Source organism: Cariama cristata, unplaced genomic scaffold (assembly GCF_000690535.1).
Source record: "Cariama cristata isolate BGI_N322 unplaced genomic scaffold, ASM69053v1 scaffold9716, whole genome shotgun sequence".
Taxonomy (NCBI): domain Eukaryota; kingdom Metazoa; phylum Chordata; class Aves; order Cariamiformes; family Cariamidae; genus Cariama; species Cariama cristata.
In genome coordinates, this window is record NW_009621536.1 from 6,132 (window position 1) to 26,874 (window position 20,743).

Below are 20,743 nucleotides of genomic sequence, written 5' to 3' on the forward strand. Positions count from 1 at the left end.
CCCCCGCCCCCAAGCCCCCCAAGTTAAAACCTACCATCAGGAAGCAGAGGGAAGGCTTCCCTTTAAATACCCTCTCTGCTACAAAGTAAATCAGGTGCTAATGATGTGGTGATCAGTGAGGTTACTTTACCGGAGAAGACAAAGGCAGATCACAGCTGATAAGCCTTTTCCAGCTAAAAAGCATTACAAACAGAGTAAAACCTCCTCCGCAAGCATGATTCAGGCTAGTGAGTAGAAATCCCAACTATCTGCTGTCAAAAACTGGGGGCAGCAGCCTCCAGCATCCCGTAAGATATACACTTGCTATAAGCCAAATAGATGAGGCACATGGAGAAAAATAAAAGCAAAAAGAGAGAGAATGAGGTAACTTACGGCAATGAGCTGGTAGGAGTTGTTCATCATGGCTATGAGCATGTTCAGCAGCACAACAAGGGAGATGACGTTGTAGGTCCCAAACATAGTGGCCCCAACAAATTCTGTGAACTCATGTCTGGCTTTCACGTTGGTGACGTAGAGATTCAGCAGACCAAACACAGACCAGAAGAGTGACTGGAGGGTCTCGAAAAGTCTGCAAATAAAACCAGATTTTTACTTGGCTACCTGACTGTGGGGAATGGCAAACAATGGTGGGGAACACCTAGCCATAGGGAGCTGGGGACACCACGGAGTGGCTGCTCCATACAGCCATTCATTCGCCCCCGGAGGCAGCCAGCTCTCCAGCCACAGTGACCCATCGGCCAGCGCACGTGAGAGTTGTGTCACATCAACAACATTTGCTACCTGTCCGATAGCCCTGTCCGCATCCTTGTGAGATGCAATGAGCCTAACTGCCCTGAAGGACCCCAAGGTTCCCTTTGCCACTCTACACACATGCAAAGAACAGCCACAATATATTCCCTCTAATTAAAATTGCCGTGCTATGATGCTGCTGTTATCTATAAACTCTCCTGTTTAATCAGTGCCTCCATCATTAACGTGTCTGCAGACTAAATGTTCAGGGCACCCATCCCCAAGTACAGCATGGCCGTAGTAGTTAAATAGTGCATGACAACAAGGCACCACGAGGTAGGAGATGCGAGAAATCATGTCCACTTACACTTTTTGCTCTAATAGACGCTGAGAGCTTGCAATTACTTTGGCTGCAAGTGAACCAGGCCAGTGTGCAAAGACCCCATCTGTTAAATGCATGTGGCCAAAAATGCTGGTCCCTATGGCTTGTTTGTGCAGCAGGTCCCACCCAGCACAGTGCAGTGCCCTCAATAGCAGGCTGCAACAATTGATCAGTAATGACTCAGATGAAAGAGAGTCATCGCATTAATTCAGCTCGAGAGGTTTTCTTCTGTTGAAGTCTTCCTTCCATAGATGAACTAGACCTGACCTCACTGTGCTTTACAGCTGATGAGATCATCCCAGGTCTCTGTTCAATTCAGCCAGAGACAAGTGACCTTTCGGATTCACGTCAAATACATAATCAGCAATCTAAATAATTGCTCTATTTGGGCATCTTTGTTTTGGCTTTCCAAAATAGGGCATTTATATCATCAAAAAATGACATTTATACGCCTGTTTAAGAGTTTCCATTTTGGCCTGAGGTCAGTAGATATTTTCAAAAGCTCCTAGTAGAAAAATCAATACAAATAATTCACATACTTTACTTGACATACCAGGAGTCTGCTCTCCTGACTTCTCCGGGCATCTGTTCCACATGTACCCCCATGCTTTATATAAGGATTTAGTTTCTTTATATTTTGTGGACATATCCGGTGTTTTTCACTGGCCAAAACTGTAAAGACTCTTTAAAGCAAAAAATTCTTTCTCCCAAAAGTCAGGCTGTTTGTTAGCTTTACTAAATAAGTGAGGTGGTAAAATAAGGATTCCCCAAAGAATGCTAAACATTTCTTTACTAAAAATGGTGGAGTGCTTGCTATCTTTTAACTTACTTTAACTATGATCAGTCAAAGTACTGATTAGGCTGTAGGCTCGGGGGAGACAGAGGTTCCTGTCATGAAGCTGAAATCAGTCTTAGAAGTCATCAGCGCATTGCTCTGAATTCACAGTTATTAACCAGGAGTATAACTTGGACCCAGACTAAGGCCAATATATTTACATGTGGACATGTAGTCACCCTTGAAAAAGACAGCAACTGGTTTCACAAAGCATAAAACTTTAAATTATTCATGACTTCACCTCATTGCTGTCACAAAGGAATATTACTTTTCCATGATCTGTGTTTGTGATGCAGAAAATTTCTTCACCAAGAAAATATTAAACCCATCCTTTGGGAGTAATAGGAAATAATGCACCAGTAAATAGGTGTCACATTTTAAACAAGCTGTACAAACACGAGTGGCGTCCTGCTTTTCCTCCCCTTACAAAATTAGGTCTTATTGTGTGACTGCCTAGAAATGCTGGTAGGAATCAAAGGGTACTGATTGAAAGCTTTTCACATTTATTCTTTCATTAGGGATGAACTATGAGCAAACCTGAGGTAACACCAGCTCTGACTTGAATTCACTCCAGCCATGCTCGCTCTCCCCAGCCCAACAATGTAATTTTCCATTTTGCAGGTTGCTCGTTCTTAGCCAGTCACCCATGCTGTGCATCTGCTCAAGGGCCAAATGTCAGCTTGTGCTGGGGGTGTTAATAACGACTATTTAAACTTTTAAGAACATGTTAAATAAATCTCTTAAGCAAGTCTCAAACAAAAAGTAACTGCAGAGCATTCTGTCCCCTGCCAGGAGACCTCAGTCCTAATGGATCCCCTCCCACTGCGATTTTGTTTTAAACAAACCTCTGCCATAAAGGCTGAGCCCCCTCAATTTCCTTTCTGTGCTACATTCTCCTTGGCAGGGGGTTTCAGCTGAATGTTAGGGTGGGAGAAATTGTGGTCTGTATTTAAGCTGATCTGCACACTTTCTGTTAAGTGGTTCTGTATCATTTCTAGTTCCCAAGGTATTACACCTTCTTATAAACTTAAGGATATTTTTTTTTTCCTCCTGCTGACCCAACGCTCTTTTTCTTTAGTCAAATCCTGCTGTTGTTTTCTTCACTAACCTGCTGACAGTGAAATCTGTAAAACAACTGGTTTGCAATGCAGACGGGTCCAAACCAGAACGCAGACCTGAATACAGCGGTTCACCGTAGCTCCAGGGAAAGGCAGGCTCTGGTTCTGAACTTTGTGTTTTTGACCCTTTGTGAGCTAGAAGCTGCCACTTAACAAACACTCTGCTTGCCAAACATTTGTCCCTGTGGCTGCTGCATCAATATGAACGTAGATCAAGGAATAGCATTTGTTATTTAATTCCTTTGCAAAGGCAGCACAACACATTTCTGGGGCATGCGAAGCAATTAAAACAGAAAAAAAGACTGAAGTCTTTAATTCTGTTTTTCATTAGCACAGCGCAGTTCCATTCAATTCCTCCAGATATAGATGGGATTAATGAGAAAATTAATCAAGCCTATAGTGTTTCTGCTTTGCAGTAGAAAATGGCAGCACGTCTGGTCTACCAGGTCATGATGTTCTTGTAAGGCTGGACTCTATCCCATGGAAATGCCCCACTTCTCTTAAGGAGGGAGCCCACAGGACAATGTTGGAGCCTTTCCTCTTCCAACCTAATCATGTGGCCTCAGCCATCACCTGCTTTGGATAACAGTGCAAATATGTCACAAATCCCTTCTTAACCTCAAGCCTTCAGCTGAGGAAGGGTGGAGAATTATTGGGTATTATGACAAATTTTATTTAATTTAGCAGAAAGTGGTGGACAACAGTTTTGTTTTGCTTGTTTGCAGGGCACAGGCCTTTTTCTAGACCGTGCTTTATTTATTTCTCTTCCCATTGTGCTTTAAGTACTGTGCAAGCAGCAAGAACAATTGGGTGGGGGCTGATTATTATAATTATTTCCACTATTAGTAATTAAATCAAATACATCAGAAAGACAATTCATGTTATTTTTCAGCATGTGCTATCTCTTTCAGCCCTGCCAGTTGTTATCACAGCAATTTCCATGCCAACATCTCAGTAAAGTACCAGCATTTCCAGCAAAAAGGGTTTTGCTGGGATTTTAGTCTGACCCCACTGCAAGGAAATCAGAGAAGCCTGCAACATCATGTATGCATAAAAATGGCCTAGGTGAGATTGTTGTTGCTGTATCACATTATTGATTAATACCTTTTTTTCATAAGTTTATCCCTTGTTTTCTACATTTTGTTTAGCTCCCCCTCCTTTCCTCCAGAATCACTCAAAACAATTATTACGGAAAAAGGATACTTGCTTTCTCAAATATTCTGAAATTGTACATAGCCATAATAAAATTTAAGTTAAGGATCATGCAGGGAGACTCTTTGGTCCAGAACTAAAACAATTGTCTCCCACTTCCAGACCCAAGTAAGAGTCTTTCTGACAGCAAAGCTCAGCAGAACATCTGCCCCAGTTAACTCACACCTCTCCTGAGCAGTCAACCAGCTCACCTGATATTTGCGAATGAATAAATAAAGGCACTTCCAGTGCAGTGACAGACAACAGGCAAAGGCAGGTAAGACAGGGGACAGTGGAAGTCAACCTTAAAAACAGAAAGGAAAAGACATCTTACGTGGAGAAGGCATTGTTCTGTTTCTCACATCGGATCCCCTTGCAGTTGTTGGGTTCCTCCGAGGCACTGGTCTCATAATAAAAATAAAGCTGGTTCAGTCCATTGGCAAAAGCCAGAAGCACCAGACAGTAGATAAAAAGGAATTTAAGGATGTCTAGCAGCATGCGTCCCAGAGAAATCTGCAAGGGTCCCAGGTGTGAATTTGCTGTAAACAGGGATATGAGACGCAAGGAACTTAAAATGTTGGATATTGCAAAGAGGGCTTCTGCAATGAGAGTCGGGTGCCACATTTCCCATTCCTCCCTTGGACGAGAACCGTTATACTGAAAGAAATAACAAGGGTATAAAAGTGAATGATGTTGTAATTCCTCTGAGATAACTCAAAAAGTCACACCTGCTAACACTAATGCTTCACATGTAAATACTAACATGTAAATACTAACTAAGGTACTGGTGACACAAGAAGTACTTTTAAACTCTTAAGTCTCAGCAATTGTCAGGCTAACATTTGGGATTCAGGATTGAAGCTGACTTGATCAGAGCAGAGGCTTGGGTTTAATGATGCCTTCTTATGAACTCTCCCTACTAGGTTATGACCCCCTGATACGGATAGTCATGGGACCAGCTTTTCTTTAGAGGCTTCCGGTATGTTGGCTGTTCTTAGCCTAAATTTAGAAAACAGGCCTTTTGAATTTTGAGTTCACTGTTTGCGGGTTCTTCAGGTCCATGGGGTCATGGACAATCTCCTCCTCTTTCAGCATTCAGAGGGGTTCAGACTGCCCTTTAGTAGATCCAGGTCAGAAATTTCCAATTACCTTTTTTTCTTTTTCCTCCTAAATATGACTGCACATCCAAAACACTGCACATTCCTGGAAGAATGCGAGGGAGGGAGAAGGGAGGGAAGAAGGAAAGCAATGAACTGTTCAGCGTAAGAAGTGAATACTTTCCTTCCGTAGTAATCTCAAAAAAGGTGCCAAGAGCCCAGAACCAAAATGCTTTCTTCATATTAATTTTCTTATTAGTTAATTTGTCATGGCAATTTTAGGAGAGTTGCTAAAGCAGAGGTCATAATTACAGCTGAAACACTGGATACATTTGAGTGCATCAATTATAATATTAACTTGGTTTGTAATGTAACTGTAAAAGCAGAAATATTTTCTGAGCAAAGTGGAGCCAGATGCAAGTAGGTAACACAAAAGAGCTGGCTGTATAAATGTAACTACTCTGGCTTAACTACATTGGCACCACAGACTGGAGTCAAAGACATTTTAACATCAAGGAATAATTGTCTTTTTAACATTTGTCCCTGCTCATTTAACACGTATAAAGAGGCAAAAATGTACTGAGAATAATATAGCTAATAGTGGAGCCAGCATGTTTAGGACTCCTAAAATAATTTTCATACCTTTTAAAAGCAAATGCTATCAATATCATACTGACAGATGAGTTTGCAGGGACTTTCTATTTAAATCTGAAGGTCCAATGTATGAGCTCCCAGTTTTTTCAAGGACACAGCTAAAAGCAAGTTGATATTTCAAACTATTCCTCTGTATGAAGAGCTGAGATAAGATACAAAGGCATTTCAGCATGACCTCTGATTGCTTCTGACATTTCCAAACTGTTCTTTATTACATGAACATCATGGCCTGAGCCTGTTGAGTTGAAGATGGGTCTTAAAACGTTTACAAACTGGCAGACATGTTAACTTTTTGCCAGTATCCAGCCATGGGGGTGGATGGTTGTGATCGGAAAGCTTCCCTAGAGAGCAGATTTGCACCATTGTTTGCAGTTCTCTTCTGCATGCTGGCTGGACACAGCAGCCCAGGGGCTCTCTGCTAGGGTTTAGCATAGACTGCATGTAAAGGAATGCGAAAAGGTCGTTTTCATCTCACATCTATTTTTAAAGCAACTTGTTAGGGTCATATTTTGACCCTTTATAAGCTGATGGTATATCCTTGCTTGGAAAACAGTAGTCTCTTCAGAGCAGTCTAGCATCATAGGTAACAGAGAAACAGAAGATTTCAGAGGTAGCTAATGAAGCCGAGTGTCTGGGAAGGCTGGAGTTGTTTGGGTTAAGCATCAGAAGATGAAGATGAAACACAGCAGAGATGTGTACAGAATAGTACAAATAAGTTATGCCAGGCATTCACATTTACTATTTCTCATTATGTGATAATTCAATGCAACAAATGAAAACTGATTAAGAAACTATTTTTACCCTATAATTAGCCTGAAGATTTCATTGGTATTGGACAATATTAGGGCCAGGTGTTGGATCCAGTCAGATCAAGGAAAAAAAAAAGTCTCCACGTCAGAACAAGAATGGAAAACATTAGTGTCAGTATGCAATTTATGTTTCTGATATTTGTCAGAAAGCTAAATGTTCGTGTAATCCTTTGAAGTTCTAAGAAGTGTTAGAATATGGTATATTGGCATATATACCAGCCTTTTCCAGCTCAGGGTTGTTCTATAAATAACAAAAACCTTTACAAGTCATGTTGCAAAGGTTTTGAAGCCATTATCAATGTTATAAATCCTCACGTTTCAGAGCATACTGCAACCTCAAAGTGACATAGGTCAGAAGGGAACTTCTGTGAGCATGCTGTTTCAGAACTACTCCACTGTAAGGTTTTTTGCACCTCTCAGAATTGTCTGACATTGGTCCTCGTCAGGAGCAGACCTTAGATCAGTCAGGTTTAATCCAAGTGGGTCTGATCTGTACTCAGATATATTCCTGTAAGCATTCTTTTGTGTGCTGGCGTATAGGTCTCTGTAGTTAGCCTGTAATTTTCTGTAGTTCTTACAGAGTGTATGAACAAAGCTGTACTTCCTTTGTACCTGTGGTTTGGCTGTGAGTTTACATCTCAGTATGTGACTGTATAAATGTGTGCATGCACAGCTCTTCTAGTAATTTGTGTGTGAGAAAGAGAAAGAACGAGATTGTTAACATTTTAAGATTTGTTCACGAATCTTACAATTTCCAGCATTTTTTTGTATTGCTCCCAGTTTAAAGACCAAGCTTTCAAGCCTGTAATTTCCTCACTGGTTCTGAATGTTGGGAGAAAAAAAGATGTAATCTGTTCCTGCTTTGATGCTGTTACAGAGCTGCCTCTTCAGGGAGCAGCAACTATTAAAGCTTTTCCCTTTGAAAAACTAACTCACCACTATGCAGCCTTCTGGATTTTAAAAAGGTCCCATAGCAGGACTGCTTGCTAAAGAGTATTTTTATAAAAGCCTTGCCATTTTGGAGTCAATGAGCTTTGTGAAATTTTCTTCTCTTTTCCTCTCTGCCTGCATACATGCTTGGACGGGACTAAACGAGGTTGCTTTGGGGAAGTGCTTGTCCTGGTTATAATGACCTGGGCTAAAAGAATTAGGACCCTTCTACCGAGGCAAAACCAACACAGCAGCGCAGCAAACCTAGAAAGCACGTAAGTGGCCAAGGAACAGACTCCAGTTAGTTGATTTACACCTGTGTAATTACACCAACTGTAGTGAAGTTACTGCTGATTCATACCAAGAAAAGAATCAGACCAAGCATGCAGCTCCAACTGAAGGAGGAAGTTTGAGGAGGCCATTTGTGTCTTGTCTGTGTCTTTGAAAAAGAAAGACAGAAAGTGCTTCAGGCCAGCCTCTGGCTTCAAAACATGTGCATACGCTAACTTGGAGCATCAGACGTTTATAAATGTGCTTTTGAGGATGAGCTCTGATGTGCATTCTTGCCATTAATGGAACATGACAGTGAAGAATTTACATGGTGTTAAAGATCCAGCATGCTCCTTTGTCATTTCCTTGCCTATACCTTAAAACTATATATCGAAGAGAGTAAATTGACTCCTTTATATCAGATGGAAGCCTCCTACTAGCAGGCTTGCTTTTCTTAGTAGACTTTTCACAAACTTCTGGTTAGTAATCCACAGATCTGTAGGACTACAGATGATAAACCTTGGCTGTAGATGTTTTCAGATAACCCTATTCTTGTTTCTCCTTCACTGTTTTATTTAAAAATCATGTTTTCACTATATCTAGCATTCTTCAAACAGGTCCAGTGTCAGTATGGAAAACAAAACGTATCTTTGGCAACAGAGTAGCTACAAAATGGACAGCAAGTGGGGAAACTTCTACCCAATGCCCAAACAATCTACTTCAGTCTTAATCAAAGAGTCAGGATGAGAAGGACGATCATTCTCCAAACAAATTAATAAGCTTTCCAGGTGGATTTTCAAAACTGGACTGCTTGAAAAGCAGCGATTCTCTTTGATCTGTAATTTTGATTTTGACAGTGTCTACACTGTGTACTACAGTTCTCACAAGCAAGTTCTCTCCCCCAAGTTACTGTACCTTGACGTAGGCAACAATTTTAAGGGAGATAGTTGCAAGATAGAGGGAGTTCATTGCAAAATCCATCAGATTCCACCAGTCGTGTACGTACTCATTGAATCCACCATCCCACATTTCCTTGATTTCTCCCCAGATAAAACCTGTAGAAAGAAAGAGTTCGTTGTCATGACAAGGTATTATTTGCCATTAAAGCACTGTGTACATCTGATGTAATAAAAGACAATTCTAAATTAACAGCTTGGAAAAAATGTCTCATCCCTCCTGTCTCCTACAAAGTATAATACTGCTGATTATGGGACATTTTATAACTTTGTGGGGAATGTAGTCTAGAGAGATATGAAAAAGACCTAGGTTTCCTAGCCAGGGCTCCAGATACACACACAAGGAGACTGCTTGAAACGTGTTAATTATAACTAGTATGAGCGGATTGGCTCAGATGAAATTTGTTCTACATGAATAAACTATTTAAGCAACTGTATTTGGTATACTTCATAATAGATTGTCTGGTCTCATAGAAATGTTAAGTAATTCATTGCTCAGTTGGACAGTACTGATTTTTCCTGACTTTCTCTGCAGAACACGCAACACTAGTACCAGCTTCTGCGTGCCAGTACATTTCCTCCCTGACCTGGAAATATCACACCAAAGAAGGAAGAAGCGAATTCATTCTCTATGCTCAGTCACTGCATTTATGCATCTTGCTGCACAAAAAAGCCCATAGGGACTATTGGTGAAAAAAAAGGTAGGACTCAGCATGAAAAAGGGCACCGCAGCCTGGCATGGCATCTCTCAGCAATGACTCACCTAACGTCAAATACGGCTATGGGTTTTGCGAGGTGATCATTTGTTCCTGAGGATATGGCCAGAGCCTATCATCTCAACTCTGAAATGCCTTCTGGTAATAATTTTTGGCACTTGCTCACCTTCACTATACCTCCTTGCAGCTGGAGGGGTGAAGTTCATTACCAGACTGCTAAACTCACCTGGCATACAATTCTAATTTTAAGTAACTTACACATCCTTTATGATAGAACGGTGTGGTGTAAGTATTTTTGAGAGCTTAAGCCCCATTAAAAAGCAAATGGTAGCTAGGCTCCTTCATCACCTACATGCTTCTGAGAATGTCTTTAGAGCCCCCAGCTATTTTGAATTACCCAGTTTACATTATCCTTGAATGAAGACTTGAAACGTGTGAAAAGAAAAAAAAAACTACAACAAAATACACCTCCAGGTGCATTACCAATATAGTTACCCAAATTGCTACCCATACCTAACCACAGGATGCTGCAGTGGTCACTGAAATGCTACTTGCAACTCAAGTTTTAGGACCTGAAAGTTCAATCTGAAGAGCAGATGATGTTGAAATGAACTGCTGCAAACCTCCAAGTATCAATCTTAGCTCTTCAGCTGCCAGTCAGCAGGTCAATGGTCAGGCAAGCATAATGTCAAGGCCAATAAGGTAATTGTATTACAGCTGCCTCCAAATCTTTGCATGCACACAAAAACATAAAATAAAATAAATCAATGGAGAGAAGCCTGTTGAAAAACTGATACACTGTATTTATAGTGAGTTATCATTGCTGGTTACTATAGTTACAGCAATGCTGTGTATGCCTGTTCTCCCTTTCCTTTTATAGTGGAAAATATTTCTTAAATAATAACCTTTAATCTGGTGAAACTGTTCCAATTTCTCCATTTAATAAATGATCCCACAATATCCCTATTTATCCGAAACAAAGGAACTCAAAAAGAAGAGCAGACAGCTGTAAGAGGTGATTTTGAAAGGCTTTTTTTAATGGATTATCCTTCTTTCATCTGCAAATCAGTTTTGCTGAAATGCCTACCATTTCCCTCAATTTTAACCATGAAGTTAAGGATAAAGTGAAGAGATCATCAAAGCTCAGAAAAGACATTTAACCTTCGCAGCTTATTCTGAAGTTTCTACCAACACATGCACTTCAGTGCCATAAATCAGTTTAATAAGATAATGAGGTTTGAGTTACCATTTGTAAGTTGTGGTAGAGCTATGCCAGGAGCAAAGTGCCCTGGGTCATGATGGAAAGGGATTTGTGAACGTTTGCAACTCTTAATTTCTTTCCTCATTTTCCATCAGCAATTTTAGGTTTGGCATGGAGAATAGCTAGGTTCGTTCAGCACAGAACCAGCCTGATCCAGAGGCACCACAGGAATGCGGAGCTGGGGCCCGCTGTTATCGGGAGAGGGAAGCCAGCACAGAGGGAAGCAGAGATGGATCCGTGAGAAGCATTGAGGAGCCATAAGGAGAGCTCCAGAGACTGAGGTTTGTGAGAGGTGTGCTCAGAAAGCATCACCCTGGCTTTCCAGGCCACTGATGCCTACCAGACAGTTGCAATTCACTGTTACCTGACCTCTGGGGTTTTGCACTTGAACTGACCTGGGCTGTATGGGCAGAGGCTGGAGGAGAGCTATAAAGGTCTGGAAACCATTGCCCGTGAGCAGGCCTTCTCCTAACAGCTGAGCTCATGGTGGTGCTACAGGTTAACGGCACCGCGAGGGAGATAGGAGCTTAGTTAGAGGAGAGATCACACTTCTAATGGAGTCCACGGGTTTTCACTTGCTGTTGTGTTGGAGATCAGTTTGAAAGGTAAATACTTCTCTCTCATAAAAAATCTAGCCAACTATGCTTCTCTGCTCTTCTCCCTCAGTGGCTCTATCTGCTTTCTCCCCTCTTGTCTCACTACCTCACCCGTACATCGTGCCCTCAGGAACATGGACACCTCCTTTTCTTCACTGTTGTGGCTGCCCAAGCCAGACTGGAATAAGACCTTCACATTTAACCTTCTGATAATAAATACTCCCTCCTTCTGCTGCTTATATTAGAGCACTCGATATAGATTTGGTCAAGTGTTTATCAGCATATGGCAGAGTGAGATATATCTTCCCTTTTCTGCCCTCCTGTAGGCTATTTGGGAACCTGGGAGCCCAGGAATAAAGAGGCCTGGTACCTGTGCGCTGGCTCCAGGAGCAGATTGGTGAAAAGGCGAAAGCAGAGACAGAGCTCTCGGCACTGCCTTCTGCCATGTACCAGCCAGCAGAACTAAGCCGGCACGAGAAGGCGCGCTGGCTCCAGGAGCAGATTGGTGAGAAGGCGAAAGCAGAGACACAGCTCTCGGCGCTGCCTTCTGCCATGTACTAGCCAGCAGAACTAAGCCGGCACGAGAAGCGACACTAGTTGTTACTGGCGTGACCCAGAAGCTAACTCCTGACCTGTTCCTCGCACGGAGCATGGGGGAAGCAGGGAGAGAGCTGTGTCTGCTGCGGTTTAGTCAGGGTCATGTCTAAAGGCATGTCAGATGGCAATATGAACAGCAGAAGAGCCCTAGGCCAACAGGATCTGTTGTTCCAGAAGGAGCCCAGCTGTTTTATGCAGTTACTGAAGCTGGCTGCCAAATCTCTTTACATGCTGATGATGCTGAGATCAGGAATGAGTCTCTGCACAGTTGCCATGGGTGCGAGCCAGGCGATTGTGGCTCAGGCATTTTTATGTTTCTGATTTACCTAGAACCCAGGGCAGGATCATCCACTCCACGATGGTGGGAGGTGGTCCCTGCATGTGAAGGTCAGTCCTGACGATGTGCTGCGATGCCAGCAGGAGCATGAAGAGGAAGGTTAGGTAAGAGCCAGTGTGGCAGATAAACTTTATAAATGGCTTTTTAATGAACAGTCCCAGCCTGCTCTTCGGTGCAATCAGATATGCCACGGATAGCACAGGAAACAGCAGTCCAATGGTGACACACGTCAAGAGTTTTACTGCCCAGTGTTTCCGCCTCCATCCTGGAAAACCATCATACCAAAGTGTTGCGAGTAGCTGCTGGCAGTTTGGCTGAGCAACAAACTGAGGAGGAAATAAAAAAAGAAAGATTATTACTGAGTGGTACTGCATGTGCACTCCCTCTCACATATGTGTTAGAGCCCACACAGACCCTCATATTAAGTTTGGAGCTGGCTATGGGGTGGAAAAGCATATTTTGGAGACAGAGGGAAGAAAGGAGCAACATTTGGCTCTTATTTTTCTACACAGGATTTAAGATTTCTTCTATGAGGTTTTTTTTATTTGAAGCATCCTTATGTAGATCAGTCACTCACCACACATGAAGCCTCATGCAAAAGTGATACAACAAAAATTACTACGAGCTTTTTCTCTTCCCATGAGTTTCTCTTTCAGCATGTTTCTTTTCAGAATGTTTCAGGTTTCGACTGCCTCAAACAAATCACTGTCAGCATCTTTAAGAAGTGACTAAAAGATGAGACAGGAGGGAAAAGGTGTAAAACTCTGAGAGTCTGTGTGTGTGTGAGAGAGGGTGAGAGAGAATGTCTCCAGAAGTGTGTGGGGTGCTGCACGTGGTTTTGTGCAAGGAGGCCAGCATATGTGTGTGTGGGCTGGGCTGGGCATGAGACGGCACACAGTAACGTGAAGCTCAGCCAGGTTACATCTGTTGGGAAGCAGGACAGCACACTTGTAAACATGCCTTGCTATTAAGGAAGAGAGCAGTTGTAAAATGTAAGAGATGAAGCAGAGGCAAAAAGAAATCTTTGATCACAGTACCAAAAGTGACACTTGAAAGTTTACTTTCACTCTGTCAAAAATAGCATTATGATGGTGATTTATTGCATCTCAGCGACTCCATACCAGACGTGCTCAGGCTGCAGCTCCTCCAGACTGTTCTAATACCTAACAGCCTTCGGAATTCAGACCCATAGCTAATTAGAGATGTCTGCAAGACCAAGACAACTGTGTTTTTCTTTATGTATTTAATTTCTAACCCATCTTAATGAAGTTATACTTCTGATCTGCTAAATTCAGATTTCTCACTGGGCTCTGCACTGGGGTCAGTAATGAAAGAAACAATTCTACAGAAACTGAAAAAACATGAAGCGTCAATTGTCATTTGGTTGGTTGGTTTTTAATCTATGATTTCAGAAGGGTCAGCGCGTTATATCTGAAAGCTAGAAGAAACGGAAGGTTACACTGATATGTTTTCTCATTTAAGATCACAAACAGGAGCTGTGACCGCATGTGTTCTGTGGCAATTTACATGGTAATAGATGCTGCTGTTTCTCCGAGATGAGGTACAACTTTTTTTTGAGGGCAAAAATGTATAAACACATTTTCTCTTTATCACATATGATAGAAAGCTCTAAGCGGAGAATAAAACTGTTTTTCTCTTGAGTCAAAGTCAGAGTCATTTGAGAAATCAAATGACTATATGTTCTTCTGGTTGCTGTGCAACTTGCAAGCATCTTAAAAGTGCCTCTTCCCTGCCTAATAGCTCATTTCTAAAATCTTCTTTCTGTGTTGTATCTGATGTTAATTCTTCAAAGGGAGAGAAATTCACACATCATGAAAGAGCAGCTTTAAAGACCAGCTTGGCAAAAGGGAATGTAAATGGAAAAAGCCATTAAATTTTCCAATCAAGCCCATCCTGACCTCACTGAAAATGGCCTAAGGGAAATGTAAGCACACCACAGAAGGAAACTCTCCCTAATGTCACAAATGCTGTCTTTATTAAAGGTAAGGCTAAGCACTCACCAATGTAGGCTTTTTCTAACTTGTACTAGTCCAACTTATAAATCACAGATTTCAAATTAGTAAATATTGCAGCTTAGATCTCAGGCAGTGCAAGGACTATAGCTGGCTGAAAAACAAAGTTTCCAGTGTGCAGAAACACTGGAATCCTGAATTATAATGAAGTCAACTAAGCCTTTCGTGTACTGTCTAAAGAACCAATTGCTTATCAGTAACTTTGTGTTAACTTGAAAGAATACAGAAACCAGCTATTTCCCTAGTAGTCCTGTGAATGTCAGCCTCATCTTTGCTTCTCGGTGGTGTTACCTAGACTAAACCATGAAATTCATTGACTAGACTGAACCATTGAATGCTCAACTCGTTAAAGATCGTCTACGGTTCATACTGCTAAATCAATGCACATTAAATATAAAAACATGAAAAAGCTCAGCTTTAGCCCTTTTAGGTGTGAAGTAGCCTGAAATGGTAATAATATCGTGGAACTTTTTTTAACATCCGTAATCTCAAATTTCTTCATAAAGTTAAGGAAACAATCTTATATCTACTTTGCAAGCAGACAGAACTGAGATCTGAAAAAGCAAGTTGACTTCTCCAACACTACTATGCCAAGGCCTTTCCTGAGTACAAGTTCAATTTCCATGGAAGCAGGGTCCCAAATATGTTTTTTCACCTTTTTGCAAAGCCTTTCATTTACCATAGATGTATATATCACAGTCTTTTACCATTTCACATGAACATACCATATGTGACAGGATTTGGTATCAGTTAAAGTTTCTGCACAACGAAAAAGAGAGATCGTGATCATTTACAAAACTGCGTATTGTCCCAGTTTTGTGGATGGTCCAGAATCAGAGGCAGATGTACCCGAAGCTCTCTATTTGTTTAAGAAGATTAGCATATGACTTGCAAACAGTGTACTTCTCCAATACATAACAAGCATGGTATCAAGCATTGTTTTTCAAGGACTGCTGCATTACAGGAGCCTCCAATCTCTATTACAAATGGCAGCAGAAGACATCATCCCACAGACATGATGGAGAATGTTCTGACGGCTGCATTAATGAAAAGAAATGCTTTCAAAAGGTGGCATTTATACTCAATTCAGCTAATGTACGAACTAAACATTCAGTACTATGAAGCCTGTGGAAGTGCTGGCATAACATTGCCTGTAGATGCATTTCTGGGGGAGGAAATCCAAAGCGCAAGCTCCTTCTCCATTACCTGTTGAGCAGAACCTGTCCCTAGCTGAAGATACAGTTCACTTAATGACTAGGAGATAAGATGCAACTCAGAGTACCTTCTTGTGAGGACAATGCCACTGTGTCACCAGTGGGCAAGATGCTCAGTCTCCTGGCTTCTGAAAATGGAGATAAGTATCTTTGCCTTTCCAAGAAGTGAGATCAGCAACTTCAGTCAGGTTTGCAAAGCACTTTGACGGTAGAGACTACTGTAATACAAAATCTTTTATGTTCTGTCTTCTTTCAGTCTTGCCAGGGTCTTTGTGTAACATTTGGCTTGCAGCTGGATTGTGCTATTAGAGAATTTCATTTTCAGTGTTCATCATACTCATTGTCACCTGATCCTCTACCAAGGGGAAAATTTTTAAGGGAAAAAAAAGCAGCTACTGGATGGAGTGTCTTTTTCTTAATATCCTATCTTTACTGATATTTTTATGTCACCTAAATTCTGCTTCTCAGGAATTAAATGCTTTCTGCATGCTGTGCCATTAATATAAATATCAAACACAAAAATTATGTTCCACCCCCCCTCCCCTTATCTATGGGGAAATCCCTTATCTCTCACAGTCATAAGTAATTTAGGATCAGACACAGATGGGCTGAGATGTGAATGCCTCAGGGAGCAACTGAAATAGCTCCCTGATAGACATCGCAGGGGCTGAGCACAGTATTTCTCTGCGTTTATTCTGATTATCGTGACGGCTGCCAACAAGCTCTTCTGTTTGGAGTTTGTTGGAGTTCTTTTCTGTACTCTTGCTGTGGATGGTGATAGTGAATGCTCTTCACAGATGAACAAGCACTAATTTGTAACTGCAAAGCCCTCTGTTAATAAGCAGGACCGAGTCCTTCTATCAGTCAGCTACATCAGCTCCCAGTGAGGTTACCACTGAGAGCCAAACGTGGCATGGGAGCCATGAAATTAACTTTAGTTCCCGTCTGACACTCATTTCAATAGGTTAGATCTCACCAACAGCACCGTATCCCACAGCAGCTAAAACACGGCAGCTGAATACCTGCAAGGTCACTGTGTTTGGGGGTATTATTATATGCTGCTGCCCTCTACAATTAAAGCTATTTCAGCTTTGGAAAGGCAGATTTTCACATGAACCGAGCTAGATTTTGCAGTCTGTGTGACAATTGGGCAACTGCAGTGTCTGATGTAGTAGCATAAGTACATATTTTAGCCAAATCTGTAAAGAATATAGATTTCCTGTGAATCCAGTTCTGTCATGAAAAGGATAAATGCCATTGCCATTCTCCAGGCAGTAGAAAGCCCTGTCCCATCCTGCCAAGGTACTGCCTCGCACCCTCTCCCTGGCAGACTGACGGCAGATGTCCCTGAAGACAGACTCCTCCTCCCAGTGCTGGCGAGCACAGTGCGGCCGGGCAGGGCTGGGAGCAGCAGGTCTATGTCCCTCTTCATCCCAGGTCGCTAGCAGGGGTGACCTGCCCAGGCACCGAAGTACCTACCCCACAAACATCAATACAATTGCAGATGGACTGGGGAGAGCGCAGCCTTTCATACCTCAATTTTCAGAATCAACTGGCAAGAATTTCTCTCCTTCCATGAAGATACAGGGAACTCCTACACTGTCAGTCCTACCACCGGCTTGGGTTTATCGATCAATGCCAAATCTTAATGTCTTAACCCACAAAGCTTAATACACACTGTCCAATAGCCCAAGCATGCTGTAACGCTTGGCATGACGTCAACAGGCACAGGGGTCACACTGGGCAATGAAGTGATCCTCTTCACTCTAACTTCGACTTCAGGAACATGAAATGGCATGCAAAGAAATGAACTTTTAAAACCCATCTTCTTCCTGCACTCCCAAATTCTGCAGATGCTCCTGCTAAGAACCAAGTAGCACAACGCGCTTCCAGTGCAACACACAAACCACTTGGCCTCCATTTCCTACCACGAACAGGATCTTCTGAGGAAGAAAGGAAATGCGGTGGTTGTATCAGTTTGCTTGCTCTTAAAGGAAATTTCAGTGGCCAATACTCAAAGAGTTACATTTCTACATTGGCCCAAGACAGAAGAGGGAAACTATCTGTGGCCTAATTTGATGTCTGCTGCAGAGAGCCAGTAAGCCTTATGAGACCAGATATTCTACATAAGAAATACCAGCCTCCTGAAGTTTGCAGTGTTGCAAACAGTGAGATGAGTAAGAAAATCCTCTTTTGTAGCACATTCCTTTTTAAAGTTCAACCTTGTTAATGACTGCAAAGTTATTTACATTCTGCTGCTGAAGTGTGAGCTGCAGAGGGTAAACACCTAATGGTTGTTCATCCTGTTAATTAAGCACTTTCTGCAATAGGGAAAAAAGGAAGAAATGAGACAAAGAAGTTGAAGGGGAGGCTGTATAACTCAGGGAAAAGGGACTACAACTCAACATTCCTCATCGGGCACTTCCAAGAGATAATAGTTTTTTTCTCAGGAAAATACAGGATGAATATCCTATCAAAAACACAGCTGCTACTCACATGCCTGTTACTGCAAACAGTGAGGCACTGATGCAAATCCAAATGGCAGTCATTCCTGCCATTAAGACGATCACTAGCTGAGCTGGAAGAGTCCTTCAGGAAAACCAGGTGCTACCCAAACTGCTCAATCCCTCTGCTGGTGAATAAAACAAACTCCAGATCCTCCACAGATGAACATATGGCCTCAGATTCTACAGAATTTTGTCTAATCTGTTCTTAAAATATTTTAAGTGATGATGACACATGAATCTTAACTAAAGGTCTCCTATCCATAACACATCTCTTGATGGTAGCAGACATGAACTCAGCTTAAGCAGTAGCGACTGGAAGTTCACCAGTGATGTGCATGCTGACAAATGGAAAGACTGAATAACCTCTAAAAGCCTGCTACAGTTCCACCAAAATGCATAGTTCTCACAAATTTATGTTGGATTGGTTAAATGTTTAAATAAAAGAGGTCACACATATTCTAGGATAAAAGTAGAGGCGTGCAAATCCTGGGTACCTACCCATGGAAGAAGCCATTAACAGAGTATTTAAGCTTGAAATTAAATCTATCTCTACTCAGAGCGCTTAAACGTGTGTTTAGCTATAGGTTTGTATTTATGGCCTGTGTCAGCAGGATTTAAGTGCAGACATAAATTCTGCATTGAATAAAGGCAAGCTGCTGCGCGGTGCTTCTGGAGGCCATGCTCTGCTAGCAAACACCCCACCAGAACAGGGTTTGTCTGAGTCAGACCCTGAGCAAGAGTCCAGACATAAGCAAAATTTTTCAGCATTTATTTTAGCAGACAGCAGACTGCTAAATAGTTGATAAATAAATTCCTGTAGGGTGTATTTCAGCAAACATTCCAGGATACAGTTCTGTTACAAAGATGAAATAGGTATAGATGGGTTTCCAAAGGCAGAGCGCTGCAGTACAAGCAGGTGCTGAATACGAGCGATATACCTAAGAGAGAGTCAATTAATTCACAACACACTAACTGGTGTCCAAGAGCTGAACAGGGGATATCAGACACATCCTATGGAAGCAATGAAAAAACACTCAGGCTAAAAACTTTATAGAGACAAATCTTGCAGAGTTTCCTAAGTCCTCCTGCAGGCAGCACCTCAAGAGTTACAGGTCTTGCAAATGAATACCGGGAGCTCTCACAGGCTTTAGCTGAAGTGCAGAAGGTATTGACTTTTAAGTAAAAGGCTGGGTTTATTCTCCCTAGTGAATTTCTAACATTTACATTAAATAAGTGATAAGTAAAGCAAACACGAGAATTTTAAAAGTCATTCGCAAGTATTTTTAAATACATACCTACTTTACCCTATTAGTGTTAATAAAAAGTTCTAAAAATATTTTTCATTTGCTTCCTTTCTGACCTGAGAAATATCTAGGCTGAAACTATTTAATTTTGAGGGTTTTTTTCTTTCTATCTTACCTTCTCCTGAATGAGTAAATTTACTCCAATATCCAGGAAAGAACAGACCAGCATACTATAAACACTTCTCACATTCTTGGGAACCTCTAAAGACTACCTCTGCTTCTGAGTAATACCACCATCGTAGGGTGAGGAGGACATAAGCTTTGCTGAAGGATGTTTACTCAGCTAGCTGGGGTTTGTGGAGAAAGCATAAGAACACAGAAACTGCAGTCACAGTTCTTAAATGCCATTCTGCACGAGATCTCAGTTTGGGAGGGGGTTATGATTAACCCATCTATCCATCTCACTTTTCTTGGAGTGAAAAACTATGAGGTGACTGTGTTCTCCATCATGAGACACCTAAATGGCTCGTCCGGGTGATGATGGATCTGATGTATATGTAAGGGGTGTAAGGGGAGTGGAATCTCTGTTCTTTATAGAGTTTTGTAACACTCTTCACTAAGCGACAGAAGTAAAGCTGAAATTTAGAAATCAGATAAATAACAATGACCGCTTCTATATCCAAAAGGAAGAATCCATAGCAATACTTCTTCCACAGAGTTTATTATTTCAGGGTATGATTCAAAGTGAAGTATGAAATAACATGATACACTCTTCATTGCTGACATACAGCTGACTCTGAAAGGCACTCTAGACCTTCTAGACGTGGTAAGACTGAACACTTGGCTTATACAATATACAAGGCATCGCTTCTCCTTTCCAGATTCTGTTGTCTATAGAAAGCCAATCAATCATGTCCTGTACTTTAACTTTGGCTTCCCAAGCCTCTTCTCTTACTGACAAGAAGACTGATGGGATACATGAAGTTAAGGGAACTGACGAACTCACTAAATCATTCTTGAATGTTCTTAAAACAGTGGCAATCCCTTTAGCTTTCAACATATTTCCTGTCTTTGTCCAAGAGATCATTTAAGTCAGAGGCACAAGGCACCAGAAATTACTTAAAGAATCATCCAGGCATTTACTGCCTGCTACACATCACACTAACACAAGCAGAGTCCTTGTCCTTGACTGACATATCGGTCTTATGTTGTTTTTTCAAATTTGTGCATGGCAAGATTAGTCAGCGATGATTTTGCTGTCAAAAGA

At 41.6% G+C, this 20,743-nt stretch overlaps 1 protein-coding gene across 1 annotated transcript in view; it reads right to left on the bottom strand.

The window, feature by feature from the left end:
- Positions 1 to 372: 372 nt before the first annotated feature.
- LOC104163111 (short transient receptor potential channel 5) overlaps positions 373 to 20,743 on the bottom strand; it is a gene marked incomplete at its 3' end in the record, with an annotated part of 44,113 nt that continues 23,742 nt past the window's right edge. Inside the window, exons 3-6 of the mRNA XM_009701999.1 lie at positions 12,468 to 12,804; positions 8,931 to 9,070; positions 4,590 to 4,912; positions 373 to 568 (exon numbers count right to left, since the gene is read on the bottom strand). Of these exons, the coding sequence (XP_009700301.1) occupies positions 373 to 568; positions 4,590 to 4,912; positions 8,931 to 9,070; positions 12,468 to 12,804 (996 nt within the window). The remainder of the gene's footprint in view (positions 569 to 4,589; positions 4,913 to 8,930; positions 9,071 to 12,467; positions 12,805 to 20,743) is intronic.